The sequence below is a fragment of the Salmo salar genome, chromosome ssa18 (genome assembly GCF_905237065.1).
Source record: "Salmo salar chromosome ssa18, Ssal_v3.1, whole genome shotgun sequence".
Taxonomy (NCBI): Eukaryota; Metazoa; Chordata; class Actinopteri; order Salmoniformes; family Salmonidae; genus Salmo; species Salmo salar.
This window is the reverse complement of record NC_059459.1, coordinates 7,615,448-7,629,123: the sequence shown is the minus strand read 5'-3', so window position 1 is coordinate 7,629,123 and position 13,676 is coordinate 7,615,448. Positions and strand designations below refer to the sequence as shown.

General features: G+C 42.3%; 1 protein-coding gene across 12 annotated transcripts in view; it reads left to right on the top strand.

Moving 5' to 3' along the window:
* Nucleotides 1-13,676, top strand: part of LOC106576818 (sorbin and SH3 domain-containing protein 1) — a 79,506-nt gene that overhangs the window by 45,807 nt on the left and 20,023 nt on the right. For 10 of the 12 annotated variants that reach the window (XM_045700702.1, XM_045700706.1, XM_045700704.1 and 7 more), the window contains 3 exons: nucleotides 156-239; nucleotides 8,585-8,634; nucleotides 13,115-13,290. In XM_045700702.1, the coding sequence (XP_045556658.1) occupies nucleotides 156-239; nucleotides 8,585-8,634; nucleotides 13,115-13,290 (310 nt within the window). The remainder of the gene's footprint in view (nucleotides 1-155; nucleotides 240-8,584; nucleotides 8,635-13,114; nucleotides 13,291-13,676) is intronic. The other 2 variants (XM_045700707.1, XM_045700710.1) reach the window with 1 other exon arrangement.

The window sequence follows — 13,676 nt, the reverse complement described above, 5'->3', positions numbered from 1 at the left end:
GTTTAGAAATTCAGCATGTCGGGAATGTGGGAGTGTTGTTTGGATCACATCAAGAATGTGTCATAGCCTCATTGCCTGTGTCTGTAAATTCTGTGCTGTCTGAACTGTCTTCTCTTTGTCTTTCTCCTCCTTTCCTTTTTGCCATGCCCCTGTAGACTCAGCACATTAGTCCAGAAGATGTAGATTTAGAGAATGAGCCTTGGTATAGATTCTTTTCAGAGATGGAGTTTGATAAAGCGGTAAGTGGTTGCTGTCTTAAAGTGACAGTGTATTTAAACAATGCATGTGGTAATAACATCCAAGTTTAAATGCTTAAACAAACTACTGAACAAAAATATAAAAGCAACATGCAACAATTTCAACGATTTTACTGAGTTACAGTTCATATAAGGAAATCAATCAATTGAAATAAATTCATTAGGACCTAATCTATGGATTTCACATGACTGGGCAGGGGCGCAGCCATGGGTGCGCCTGGAAGGGCATAAGCCCACCCACTGGGGAGCCAGTGGGTGGACAAAAGGGCTTTATTATGGACAGAAATGCTCTTCAATTTCATCTGCTGTCTGGGTGTCTGGTCTCAGATGATCCCGCAGGTGAAGAAGCCGGATGTGAAGGTCCTGGGCTGGCATGGTTACACGTGGTCTGCGGTTGGACGCACTGCCAAATTCTCTAAAATGATGTTTGAGGCGGCTTATGGTAGAGAAATTAGCATTAAATTATCTGGCAACAGCTCTGTTGGGCATTCCTGCAGTCAGCATGCTAATTGTACGCTCCCTCAACACTTGAGACATCTGTTGCATTGTGTTGTGTGACAAAACTGCACATTTTAGAGTGGCCTTTTATTTTCCCCAGCACAAGATGCACCTTTGTAATGATCATGCTGTTTAATCAGTTTCTTGATATGCTACACCCGTCCGGTGGATAGATTATTTTGGCAAAGGAAAAATGCTCACTAACAGGGATGTAAGAAAATGTGTGCACAAAATTGAAGAGAAATAAGCTTTTTGTGCATATGGAAGATTTCTGGGATCTTTTATTTCAGCTCGTGAAACATGGGACCAACACTTTACATGTTGCGTTTATATTTTTGTTCAGTATATGTCTGTCTGTAAGGACTACTCCAACAACTTTACCTCACATCTGCAAACCTTTACTGAATATAAACAAGCTGTTATGAATATAAATATAAACAAGCTGTTATTGCCTGCGATCACTTTTCCCAGCTCTATAGTTACTCAATGAACTCTAGATATAGCGCTATCATTGTATATACAACGCTTTTTTACGTTTTTCTTTCTACTCTCAGTCAGAAGTGTGAAAGACAAGTGGGTCTGTGGCAAAGCAATGCAGTTAATGGTTATGAGGTGGTTTGCAATGCTCATGCCGTCATCGCTATCATTGCTTGTTATTTTATTTTGCACGTTTTATACATTCTGGAACAACTCCCGTCTTTTGACTTCAGTAACACCCGAAAGTGGGCTGTCTTTTTAAAACGTTGTTCTACTTTCATCCTGTAAATATTGGCACCTGCTCTTCATCTGTGAGGCTTGCTGAGTTTGGATTGTAACTTAGCTATATCAACTATGTTGGCAGCTGAGCATTGTATGACGACCTACAGTAGCAATGGGCCCTTATCCGGTGATTAGATGATTTGCAATTTTACACATTGTCTATTTGGGAGGCTAATTATATATCCAATACAGTTAGGTGTCCTACTGCCACTGTATACGATAATGAAGAATACATGTAAGTGATAAATCCCACAGCTGTTATGGCTGTATCAGGCAGAAAGCCATCTTTGCATTTTGTCCCTTACAACGGGATCCTCACAGCTATGTCGACACTGGCACCATGCCCTCTGTATCATGTCATTAACTCAGCACCCATGTGGAACTTTTTTGTTGTCGCATTGATGGGAACCCTACAAATGAGGACACATAGCAAACGCCAGAGGACTGGGCAAGGTGATTCAACTGTGGTAACACCCTCAGATCAAAACTGTTATACCCTTTTCATACTAACATGCTGACCCGAACTGTATTGTGCTGTCTCTGATATTTTTCTTTCACATGGTCCTTTCCAGTACAGTGTCTGACAACTATGGTAGTATATAAAACCAGGCCAGCACAAAATGGCTTGGCTCAGCCCTGTAGCCTGTAAAGGGTCCAACAGTGCCCATGCAAGCATTACACGGCAGCCCCTATTGAATCAAGGAGTGCTGTCTAGACTGGTATATTTACTATAGTAACTTTTCCAAGTGAGGGCATGTTGTCAAGGTTGATTCAGAAGTTTGAGATACGGTGGGTAGCTTTGATAAATACTGATAGGCTACATGCCTCGGGCATCAGTTGGCACCAGACAAGTACTCAGACTCACTGGCTGCCCACAAACAGATGTTCCGTCTCCTTGCCGTCTGCTCTGTCAGTCAGTCAGTCAGTCAGACAGTCAGGGCCAACCTCCACCTTGGAGTCTGCCTGGAAACCACACCTTCTCCTCTTCCCAACCTTCTCTTTGAGTCACAGTGGCATCCATGGAAAGTCTTGTCCGTCTCAGACTCCAGCAACTCCTGTCCGGCAACTCCTGGTTGGTTATATTAGGGTAAAGAGTGGGTAGTACTAGAAACTTTGGCCTCCAAGTGAGATGTCTCAGGGCGCGTGGATGGTTGCCAGATTAGCTCAATTTGATGACCAACTGACTCAACGCTCCAGATACACCTGGTATGTGTAGTATTTGACCCTCAAGGGGTGGGCTGGACACCTTGGCACATTGGGTTTAAATTGGCATATCTCGTCTGGATTATGGTGACTCAATCTATGAGTTCTTAGAGTGCTCGTGGGATGATGGCTTCTTCTTGGAAGGTCTAGCTAGTCTAGACTCCATGTATGTCCATGTAACACATGATGATCAACCTAAGGAGGAAACCTGAGTATTCTTTCACAATATTTGTTCTTAATATTTTTCCCGAAGTTAAGTCCAAGAGCTGAATGGTTTCTTGACAGCATAATGATCTAACAATAGATAAAGTGATTTTCTGACCTCTTATACTTGTAGTGCATTGTCTTATAATCACAATCCCTGTTGCTCCAAAAGCCTGGTCATAACCAGTATGGTTGGGAATTGCCAGGGACCTGATGAGCTGACATTATCACGATACTTAGGTGCAGATGCGATATGTATTGCGATTCTCATGATCCTATACTGAACAAATGTATAAACGCGACGTGCAACAATTTTTTGTGTGTATGAAAAATGTCAGGGATTTTTTTATTTCAGCTCATGAAACATGGGGCCAACACTTTTAATGTTGCATTTATATTTTTGTTCAGTTTATATGTATTGTGATTCGATACTGTGATTTTATTGCGATTCGATGTTCCAAACAAACGTTGAAAACAAATTGGCTCCCTATTTAAAAAGAAGATGGAGAACAAGCTAGGAAGGAAAAATACTGGAATTTTGGTGCAGGTACAGCAAACTACCGCAAAAAGAATATTGAAATATTGTCAAAACGACACGATATACCGTCAAAAATATTATCCCGATATGTGTTCCCCCCCATCACTAATAACCAGATAGATGCAGTGATATTGTTTAATCACATCAACCATTAATACAACTCAAAGGTCACAACTTATGTATGAGGTCACAGTCAGAGATCTGGACATTCGTATGATCACAGTTACGTTCAGTCACAGCTCCATGGATATACAAGGCGGAACGGAAGCCAAAATGCCATGCATATTTACGGTTAGGAAGAACATTTTGGCCTTCTGTGTTCCGACTGAGTGACTCCGTCAGTGGCTAGTCTGTCTAGTGTACGCTGTCACTGAGGGGGCAGCTGCGTGTGGGACCACTGATAAAGTGTCTGACTAACCACAGTCTTTGCACTTAGTCATACCCTGACGGATGGGTTGCGTCCCAGATGACACCCTATTCCCCATATAGTGCACTACTTTGGACCAGGGCCCTATAAGCCCAGGTGGAAAGTAGTGCACTATAATGGGAATAGGGTGCCATGCCATTATGATACTCCATCACAACCTTAATGTTCGCCCGGAAGTAAACCATAATCCCATCAGCTCATTGTGTTTTCATATATAACCTCTGTTACATACCTAAGCAATAAGGCACGAGGGGGTGTGGTATATGGCCAATATACCACGGCTAAGGGCTGTTCTTAGGCTCAATGGCTGGATACAGAGGTGCCTTATTACTATTATAAACTGGTTACCAACGTAATTAGAACAGTAAAAATAAATGTTCGGTCATACATGTGGTATACGGTCTGATATACCACGGCTTTCAGCCAATCAGCATTCAGGGTTTGAGCCACCCGGTTTATAATTAACCTTTATCTCTAAGCACTTTATGTGGAGAGGGTTAAGGATACAGCTATAACAACATGCTAGGTTAGCCAGTGTTTTTATAAGAACTTGTCTAAATGAGGATTCGCTTTTCTAAGGAAAGGCTCCCATTACATAGTGATACACTCATGATTCCTATTTTTGAATATAAATAAACAAAGCCCATAGCACCCCAACCTGCAATGTTGGCCAAATATATCCCCCACCAGCAAAGTAGTACATTTCTTTGAGTCATCACAGACACCTGTTTGGAAACAGGCGTATGAAATTGGGCAAACAATGTTAAAACAGTGTTCCTCAGGGGAAAGGAATTCACGGTACCTTCATCCGCCCAGATTGGTAAACAGCTTCTAAAATGTTGTGTCCCATAATTTCCATTGAAACCACACATTACACAAAGAGACGTCAGATGTCTGCAATAATCTGTCTGAAATCACTGTTTGACTTCAGGGATCTTGGCATGCTAGTGACAGTTGTTCATGCACATGAACTTTCCATCTTTAGTAGTCCACTTTATATGGAATGTTTCTGATTGAAGGGTTAATCATATTCGGCATCCAACATATGGGTGAACCTTTGCAAAGCATGTCTGTTTAACGTTTTATTGTTATGTCAACCTGCCATAGACTACATTTACATTTTAGTAATTTAGCAGATGCTCTTATCCAGAGCGACTTACAGTAGTGTATGCATACATTTCATACATTTTTTCCCCCCATACTGGTCCCCCGTGGGAATCGAACCCACAACCCTGGCGTTGCAAACACCATGCTCTACCAACTGAGCCACACGGGACCACTGTATCAGTGCCGATTAAGATGAGGGAGGACAATTATATGTTTAATGATCATGGCCTTATTTCTATTACAGCATATTGGATGACTGTCATTCATAATCCATTTACCCATCTCAATGTAACATTGATAGGTTTAGGCTACTACATGATACTCAAATTTTCCCTATACCCATCATGAGGTTGCTATAACCTAGCCTATGAATGAAATATCCATTATTTTGTAATCAAGGTGACAGACAGTGACACATTCAATACCGCCTTGCACACTCTTGCCTGCATCTAGCTGATCTAGAGTGTAATCATTAGTCCAACAGTTGCAAACAAGAGTTTCTATTGGACAAATTCTGCTATATTTATTCCCGCTTCGTTCCGTTTGCTTCCATTTAAGAAAGGTTTTTCAACAGAATCGGCGGAATGAATACACCCCTGATCACAAACAAACACAGTTCACTTTCATAGCAGCCACATACAAACAGCATGATCACTTTGCTCGTTAATTCCTTCTCGCATCTACGCGCTCTCCTCCTCTCACCTTCTCTCTTCACTTGTGGACTTCAGTGTACAACACATCAGCTGTCTGTGACCAGGCGAAAAAACCCTTCAAAGCCAAACCTTCATATCATAACCTCTAACCGCTACACACAGCCTACATCATTGTCACCATATTAGCTAACATCATAGTCAACATAGCTGCTAGAACTAATGCATTAGTGAACCCGCTAAAATCAGGCAGTACTGTGTACAGTCAGCAAGCAGTTTAGAAGTTACACAGGCGAGTCCCGGTGGCAATAAATTAATAAAAACAAAAGCTTACCTTGACTTGGAAAAGTTCCAGTACTGGATAGCCAGAACCAGCTAGCTAACATGGCATCTCTCTCTGTTTGAGCCAGGTGTTTGAGTAGGCTAAACTATCTAGCTGTATTCGCTAGCTAAAACGTGAAAGAGAAAGTGAAATATAGCTCTCTCTCGTTTCTCCTTCATTTTTGAAGAAATGTATTTGTTTAAAACTGTTCAACTATTGTCTTTCTCTCTCTTTGAGTCAACTACTCACCACATTTTAGTACTGTAGCTTATGCTTTCAGTACTAGGTGGACAAAATGTCAGCTCATGCTGCAAGAGCTCTGCTAGGTTGGAGGACATCCTCTGGAAGTTGTCAAAATTACTGTGTAAGTCTATGGAAGGGGTTGAGAATCATGAGCCTCCTAGGTTTTGTATTGAAGTCAATGTACCCACAGGAGGACGGAAACTAGCTGTCCTCAGGCTTCACCACGGTGCTACCCCACAGAGTGCTGTTGAGGCTACTGTAGACTTTAATTGCAAAACATTGTGTTTTAATCAATTATTGGGTTACGTGAATATATTTAGCATAGATTTATCTGAAAAGGATAACTCCTCACTGCCGCTTGCTTTTTAAAGAAATCTCTGCACCATTTCCTGGTTGCTAAAACTCGAATAGTTTGCCTAATTTCAGTTTATGGGACAAAATAAGCTAGTATAGTGTAGAGAATCACTGCTGTGAAATATATTTCCCATAACGAAAAATATTGTTTCAGCTGTTTGAAGCTGTAGTAAAACCGAAAGTAAAAGACCCAAAAACCTAGCATATAGATAGCACATATTGAACAGATCTACCGCTTCTTAGACTTACTTTCACTAGAATTATAGATCTGTAACTCACATTTCTATGTGAATTTGGTCGGGTTGCCCAAAAAGTTACATATTGCACTATCACTATTTACATTTTTCTGAAATTCACTGAGGAGGATGGTCTTCCCCTTGCTCCTCTGAGGAACCTCCACTGGTATCTATACATCTAACGTACATTGCTGAGAATCCCCAGGCTTGTAAATCTCTTGTAAATAAGTTCAGATAAGCCTCTCACCTCTATTTTCTGTTTATTTTCCATCAGAGCAGCGTAGTGTCATCTCAATTACCCACAAGTAGCACAAGAAACCATTCATTTCATCCTGTGTTGAGAGGGACTGGGAGTTCAGTCAGCAGACCTGAGCATTTACTTTAGCCAGCTTGGAGTGCCAGATGGGTGGGGTTTGCAGATTTGCAACTATTCTATTGGCTCCATTGTGCCAGGCAAGCTCAATCAAGTCCAGCTAAAGTATTTGAAATGATTATAAATAGTGTTTGAACCCAATTCTGTCAGACAGAGTGGGATATAAGGACAAGAAAGTGAGAAGACAGAAAATGATGTGGCAGTGGCATGTTCTCGAAGAGGGGGGTGAAGTGCCCGTGGAACATTTGGCTTTATAAATAGATTAGTCTATAGACCTTCCAGGCTGAATGCTGGTCTTATAAAGATAGGCATTTATTTTGAAAGGTTATTAATGATCCTCCTCCCCTGGCAACCAGAGGGAATGCATGTTGTGGGAAATAAGCCTGTGCCGTATGCTACTGGTCTGGTCGTCTGTTTGAGATGGGGCGGGTGTGAAAACGTGTGGTGCTACAAGAAGGGCCAGGCTGGCGCTTGGGATTGTGCAATATTATTTGCAAACAACACTTGTGCTTTTATTCATAGCCCGCATATCATGTCTGTTATTTTGACACTCTGTGACGTCGCATGGAGAAAAGCAACAGAAACAGTGGGCTAAAATTAGCGAGCTCTAAACCATTCAAAATGCTAGCGGGTGCTACACCCCACCCCCCCAGCGAATGGCTCTCCCTGTGTTTTGGGGTTAGTAACCTCCCCAGAATAACATCAAATAAGATAACGCGTGTTGTTAGCTCACACGGCGCAGTCCTATAAACAAACTTATTCACTCACCCTTCCTTGTTTGTTTATGTATGTATGCTTGTGCTTATACTATATGTCTTTGTGCTAGTTTGACTTTATTTGTGTGTTACTGTAAATGTCTGACTCCGTTTCTAATTGCTTTTACTGTATTCAGGAATTGTTGTTATTTGCATTATACTGTGACGATATTTGTGTGTGTGTGTGTGTGTGTGTATGTATGTGGGTGCACGTGTGCGCGCAAGTGTGTGTAATTTGGCCTGCTTGCACCACCAGCTGGTTAATTGTCCCCCGGTCTGGTCCAGTGGTAATGAGAGTGACTCAATACCAGACAAAAGAGAGGCCCTCTGTGAGAGACACCAGCCTATTGGCTGAGCCTAGTGAGAGCCCCCTCCACGCATGGGCCCCCTCCCCTGACTGATGCACGCCCACCCCCCTGCACCCCTCCTCACTCCCGCTTGTTCTCCAACTTGCATGCCGGCCAAAACACACGCTTGCTCCTCCATGTAAAAGCGTCGTCCAGCAGAGCTAAGAATCGCAGGCTTTGGAGACACTACAGACAGACACAGGAGAGCGAGAGAAGAGAACCTCACGACAGCTAATGCTCCTGCATCTGTTTTAGCTGGAAGAGACCTTCCTGTGGATTTATCAATGACTTCTTTGTTTGGTCTGTTGCAGAGTGCCCCCTCTTTCAGCCCTCTGGAAACAGCCTCCGACCTACAGAAGTAGTAAGTCCATGCTTGTCTTACCTCTATGTTTCTGTCTTATTGCTTATCCATTCCCAAACGTGTGTTTGTCTGTGTTTAGGGTGCGTTTTTAGGAGTGCTGTCAGCAGGGATTTTTTTGTGTGCGTTTGAACACCCTGTGAAGATTTCCCCAGAGAGAGAGAGAGAGAGAGAGAGAGAGAGAGAGAGAGAGAGAGAGAGAGAGAGAGAGAGAGAGAGAGAGAGAGAGAGAGAGAGAGAGAGAGAGAGAGAGAGAGAGAGAGAGAGAGAGAGAGAGAGAGAGAGAGAGAGAGAGAGAGGCTCCTATTAACAAGGGTAAAATCTACCAGTACAGTGTGTCCTCTGTCTGCTTTGGAGAGATTTGGGGGGGGGTTAGTGAAGGAGGTGGTGGTGGGGACATGGTTACTATGTGGCGATTTATTTAAAGCTGAAAGCAAACAGCCCCTGAGTCAAACCTGGATGTCATTTGTGAGTGGAGAGAGACAGGGAACTGCGCTCTACTCCACCCCTACAGCTACGTAACTTTACAGAAAACGTTATCCCCCCAGAGTGGGTGTGTGAAGCGCCTGCATCGTATAACAAGAATAACTTTTATATGAAAGAGGGTGTTTGGTCATTAAGCAAACCAGCAGCATTACGACTTGGATCACTTTGTTTTTGTCAGCAGAGATTTATGTGCGCTATTTTTGTTTTCGCAATAAAATGTAAGGAATTCTAGCCTTCGCCATGGTGACTTTCTTGAGGTCCATTGGCTGAAAGTTGTCCCTCCATTTCAACATGGAATTTTCCATCTCTCTCCAAACTTCAAGTGCATCCGGAAAGTATTCAGACACCTTGACTTTTTCTACATTTTGTTATGTTACAGCCTTATTCTAAAATTGATTTAATCGTTTTTTCTCCCTCATCAATCTACACACAATACCCCATAACGACATTGTAAAAACAAGTTTTTAGACATTTTTGCTAACTTATTACAAATAAAAAACAGAAATATCACATTTACATAAGTATTCAGACCCTTTACTCAGTACTTTGTTGAAGCACCTTTGGCAACGATTACAGACTCGAGTCTTCTTGGGTATGACGCTACAAGCTTGGCACTCCTGTATTTGGGGAGTTTCTCCCATTCTTCTCTGCAGATCCTCTCATGCTCTGTCAGGTTGGATGGGAAACGTTGCTTCACAGCTATTTTCTGGTCTCTCCAGCGATGTTCGATTGGGTTCAAGTCTGGGCTCTGGCTGGGCCACTCAAGGACATTCAGAGACTTGTCCCGAAGTCACTCCTGCGCTGTCTTGGTTGTGTGCTTAGGGTCGTTGTCCTGTTAGAAGGTGAACCTTCGCCCCAGTCTGAGGTCCTGAGCACTCTGGAGCAGGTTTTCATCAAGGATCTCTCTGTACTTTGCGTCGTTTATCTTTCCCTCGATCCTGACTACTCTCCCAGTCCCAGCCGCTGAAAAACATCCCCACAGCATGATGCTGCAACCACCATGCTTCACCATATGGATGGTGCCAGGTTTCCTCCAGATGTGACGCTTGGCATTCAGGACAAAGAGTTCAATCTTGGTTTCATCAGACCAGAGAATTTAATTTCTTATGGTCTGAGTCCTTTAGGTGCCTTTTGACAAACTCCAAGCGGCTTGTCATGTGCCTTTTACTGAGGAGTGGCTTCCGTCTGGCCACTCTACCATAACGGCCTGATTGGTGGAGTACTGCAGAGATGCTTGTCCTTCTGTAAGGTTCTCCCATCTCCACAGAGGAATTCTGGAGCTCTGTCAGAGTGACCATCAGGTTCATGGTCACCTCCCTGACCAAGGTCCTTCTCCCCTGGTTGCTCAGTTTGGCCAGGCGGCCAGCTCTAGGAAGATCCTTGGTGGTTCCAAACTTCTTCCATTTAAGAGTGATGTAGGCCACTGTGTTCTTGTGTTCAATACTGCAGAAATGTTTTGGTACCTTTCCCCAGATATGTGCCTCGACACAATCCTGTCTTGGAACTCTACGGACAATTCCTTCGATCTCACGGCTTGGTTTTTTCTCTGACATGCACCATCAACTGTGGGACCTTATAAAGACAGGTGTGTGCTTTTCCAAATCAAGTTGTAGATACGTCTCAAGGACGATCAATGGAAGCAGAATGCACCTGAGCTCAATTTCGAGTCTCATAGCAAGAACCTGTTTTTGCATTGTCATTATGGGGTAGATTGATGAGGAAAAACAATAATTTTATGCATTTTAGAATAATGCACTATCGTAACAAAATGTGGAAAAAGTCAAGGGGTCTGAACACTTTCCGAATGCACTGTATATTAGGATTTCACAGCATGATATTCCCTAACTCTTTTGTTTACTGTCGTCCTAAATCTTTGACGTCATTCATTGTCGTCAGCTCATAGGATATTAAGTAGCACAGCTTATTGATATTGCCATGCACTGTATTGCAATAACTTAATTAACAGAGACATCTCTTTGTACTTATTATATTATATGTCATTTTATGAATACTACATGTTTTAACTAATGTCTACAGTCTAGATGGATTGCTTAAAGCATTGGTTCAGTCTAAAGCCTTTCTTTTTAAATAAATAAACATGTATTTGCAAAGCTCTAACAAATATGTAAAGTAACTTGTTGCGTCAACTATCTGCCCCCAAGATCTGAAAATTCCCATTTAAAATGAGCAAAAACTATTTGTTTCTGGTCAATAGCTAATCATAATTGCACATTACTTTGATGAACAAAATTATTAATAATAACTTTCAGACCACTGGCTTCGTTGGCCCAAACCGCTTTGATTCGCTAATGTTTAATAATGTTTGTGATGCGTCAAAACAGTTTGTGCTGTGAACCCTATCTATCGCCTGTTCAAGAAATGTGTTTAAAATAGCCATAAACTGCTGAGATGAAGCTGTACGTCCCACATGCTTTCCTCAAGCGGATACGAGACACATGTTTAGGGCGTGAGAGTTTACTGGGGTTTCTTTGAATTTAGAGGCCTAGCCTATATTCAAGAACTTTCAAGTGCACATTTACCTCGTTGTTGTATACCATGTTGCTTACTGTATACAGACGTGTGTGTATAAAACACGGGACTCAAACAGATATTTTTTCGCTTTGAGTGCAGTATAGGTCAGCAACGGACATGTGTGCAGACAGTATTCAGTCGTTAGACTGTTCACGATTGATTGAGATGCTATCGGCTGTAGGCTTATATTTCAAATGTTGCCATTTTTCAAACAGGGTAAGCTCCTATCAATCTATTCTTAGCCTTGCAATTTTATTCATCATCAAACAATCAAGCTCTCTGAGCTCGATGCCTGCTGGTTAGATGTTATTGGGTCAGAACATCTTCAGTCGCATGACAGATGTTATGTTGGTTCCAAGGAGTTGTAGAGCCAATGTAGCCTGCTAAGGGGTATTTATATGAATAGTTGCATGTGCCCTATAAAGTCAAGTAATTTTTTTATTGAACATGAAGGCAGTATCCCAAATGGTTGGTTCTTCTGAGAACTATGAAATAGGTTCTTTATTAAGGGGGTTGAATTTAAAAAAGGAGGTATTTATAATCCAACATTTGGTTCTTCCTGTTGAACTGTAATCAAGCACCATGTCAGAGTGCCTAACTCATTTGGGCAAAACCTGTTACTCTCCTCACGCCTCACTTCACTTCTGCCCTCAAATGTGTGTCTATTGTGTCTCCAAATGTTTTCTTGATTGTTCATTTACAGCATAGGAAGGTAGAATATCCGGCAATGGGAATGAAACTACCGTTGTGTTACCTTGTAAAGATACTGTCGGTGGAGCGATTCCTTATGCTGAAAAAAAAGTTGTCAGGCTTTGTTTTCTTTTTCTACGTTACTGGAAAATTGTTGTCAGTTTAATGGCCTCCACTCGTACATGGCAGCACAAATAGAAAGGCAGGGAGGCGTCAAGTTCTCTCCTCTCCTCAGAACAATCCTGAGAAAAGTACAGGTGCGTAGCAGAAGAGAGGCAGGAGCAACATGTGGTAACGTTCAGGCAATATTTTTTTCGAAAGCTCTCCAATTGGCCCCTGTGGAATGCTAAGATAAGGGTGGTGAGCACAAGTAGTGAGTGTTTTAACGTCAAGGTCCAAATTCCAAGCATTCTTATATGAGAGCGTCTTTATACTCTTCATGTTCCCATAATACAAGTAAACAAAAAGGCTGAATCAACAAGGAATCAACCACAGAATGTTCAAAATAAGTCGCACCATATTGCGACTCGCAAAAATTGCGTAAATACAAATGCAATGCTTCTTTATCCTTTCATAAAATGCATTTTATGCAACATTTTTAACTCAGTTAGACTGCACTTAATTGCCCACACTGGTACGTACTCAGGCATGCTCCTTTCTAGCTACAGTAGCTGGTTGTGTAAACATGTAGTCCTGTTCTAATCAGGCTTTCTGAGTAAAGCTGCTTTTCAGGTTGAATCACTCTTTACTCCCTGTTTTTCTCACCCCTATCTAGCTCCGGGTGTAAGGCCGGACACAGCGAGGTGGAGAAGGACGAAGTATCGTCTGGCAGCGAGCCAGCGGCTCCAGAATGCGACCGCTATGTTTACAAGAGCATCCTGGAGGGCGGTGATATTCCCCTGCAAGGTCTGCGGGCCCTCAACAAGCGCCATGCCAGCACCTCCTCTAAAGGTAGGATTCCACCACTCAACACATGCTGCCAGTAAATCGGGGGGAACTGAACTAGCTTCACAGTGTGACTCTGAAAGATTTCTTTTACCACTCAGACAGAACTGAATGACTTATGGGGATGATGAACCATAAAAGTGTCTGTCAGGGATACATGTGTTTCCTTTTAACTCTGAATGTCCTTCAGTGGCGCACATATTCTTTTCACACCAGAGGCCAATCATCTTGCAGCATTTATTTTTTTCTCAGATGTTTATTTTATTTATTATTGATATCATGGATCTTTCACCAAACTGTCCATATCCGCTTGGAAATCCATTGAGAGTTCGGCTGTTGAAGGTTTTCCTGCGAAATCAATGAATGAAGGCGATTAGGCTAACCTTGGGTTT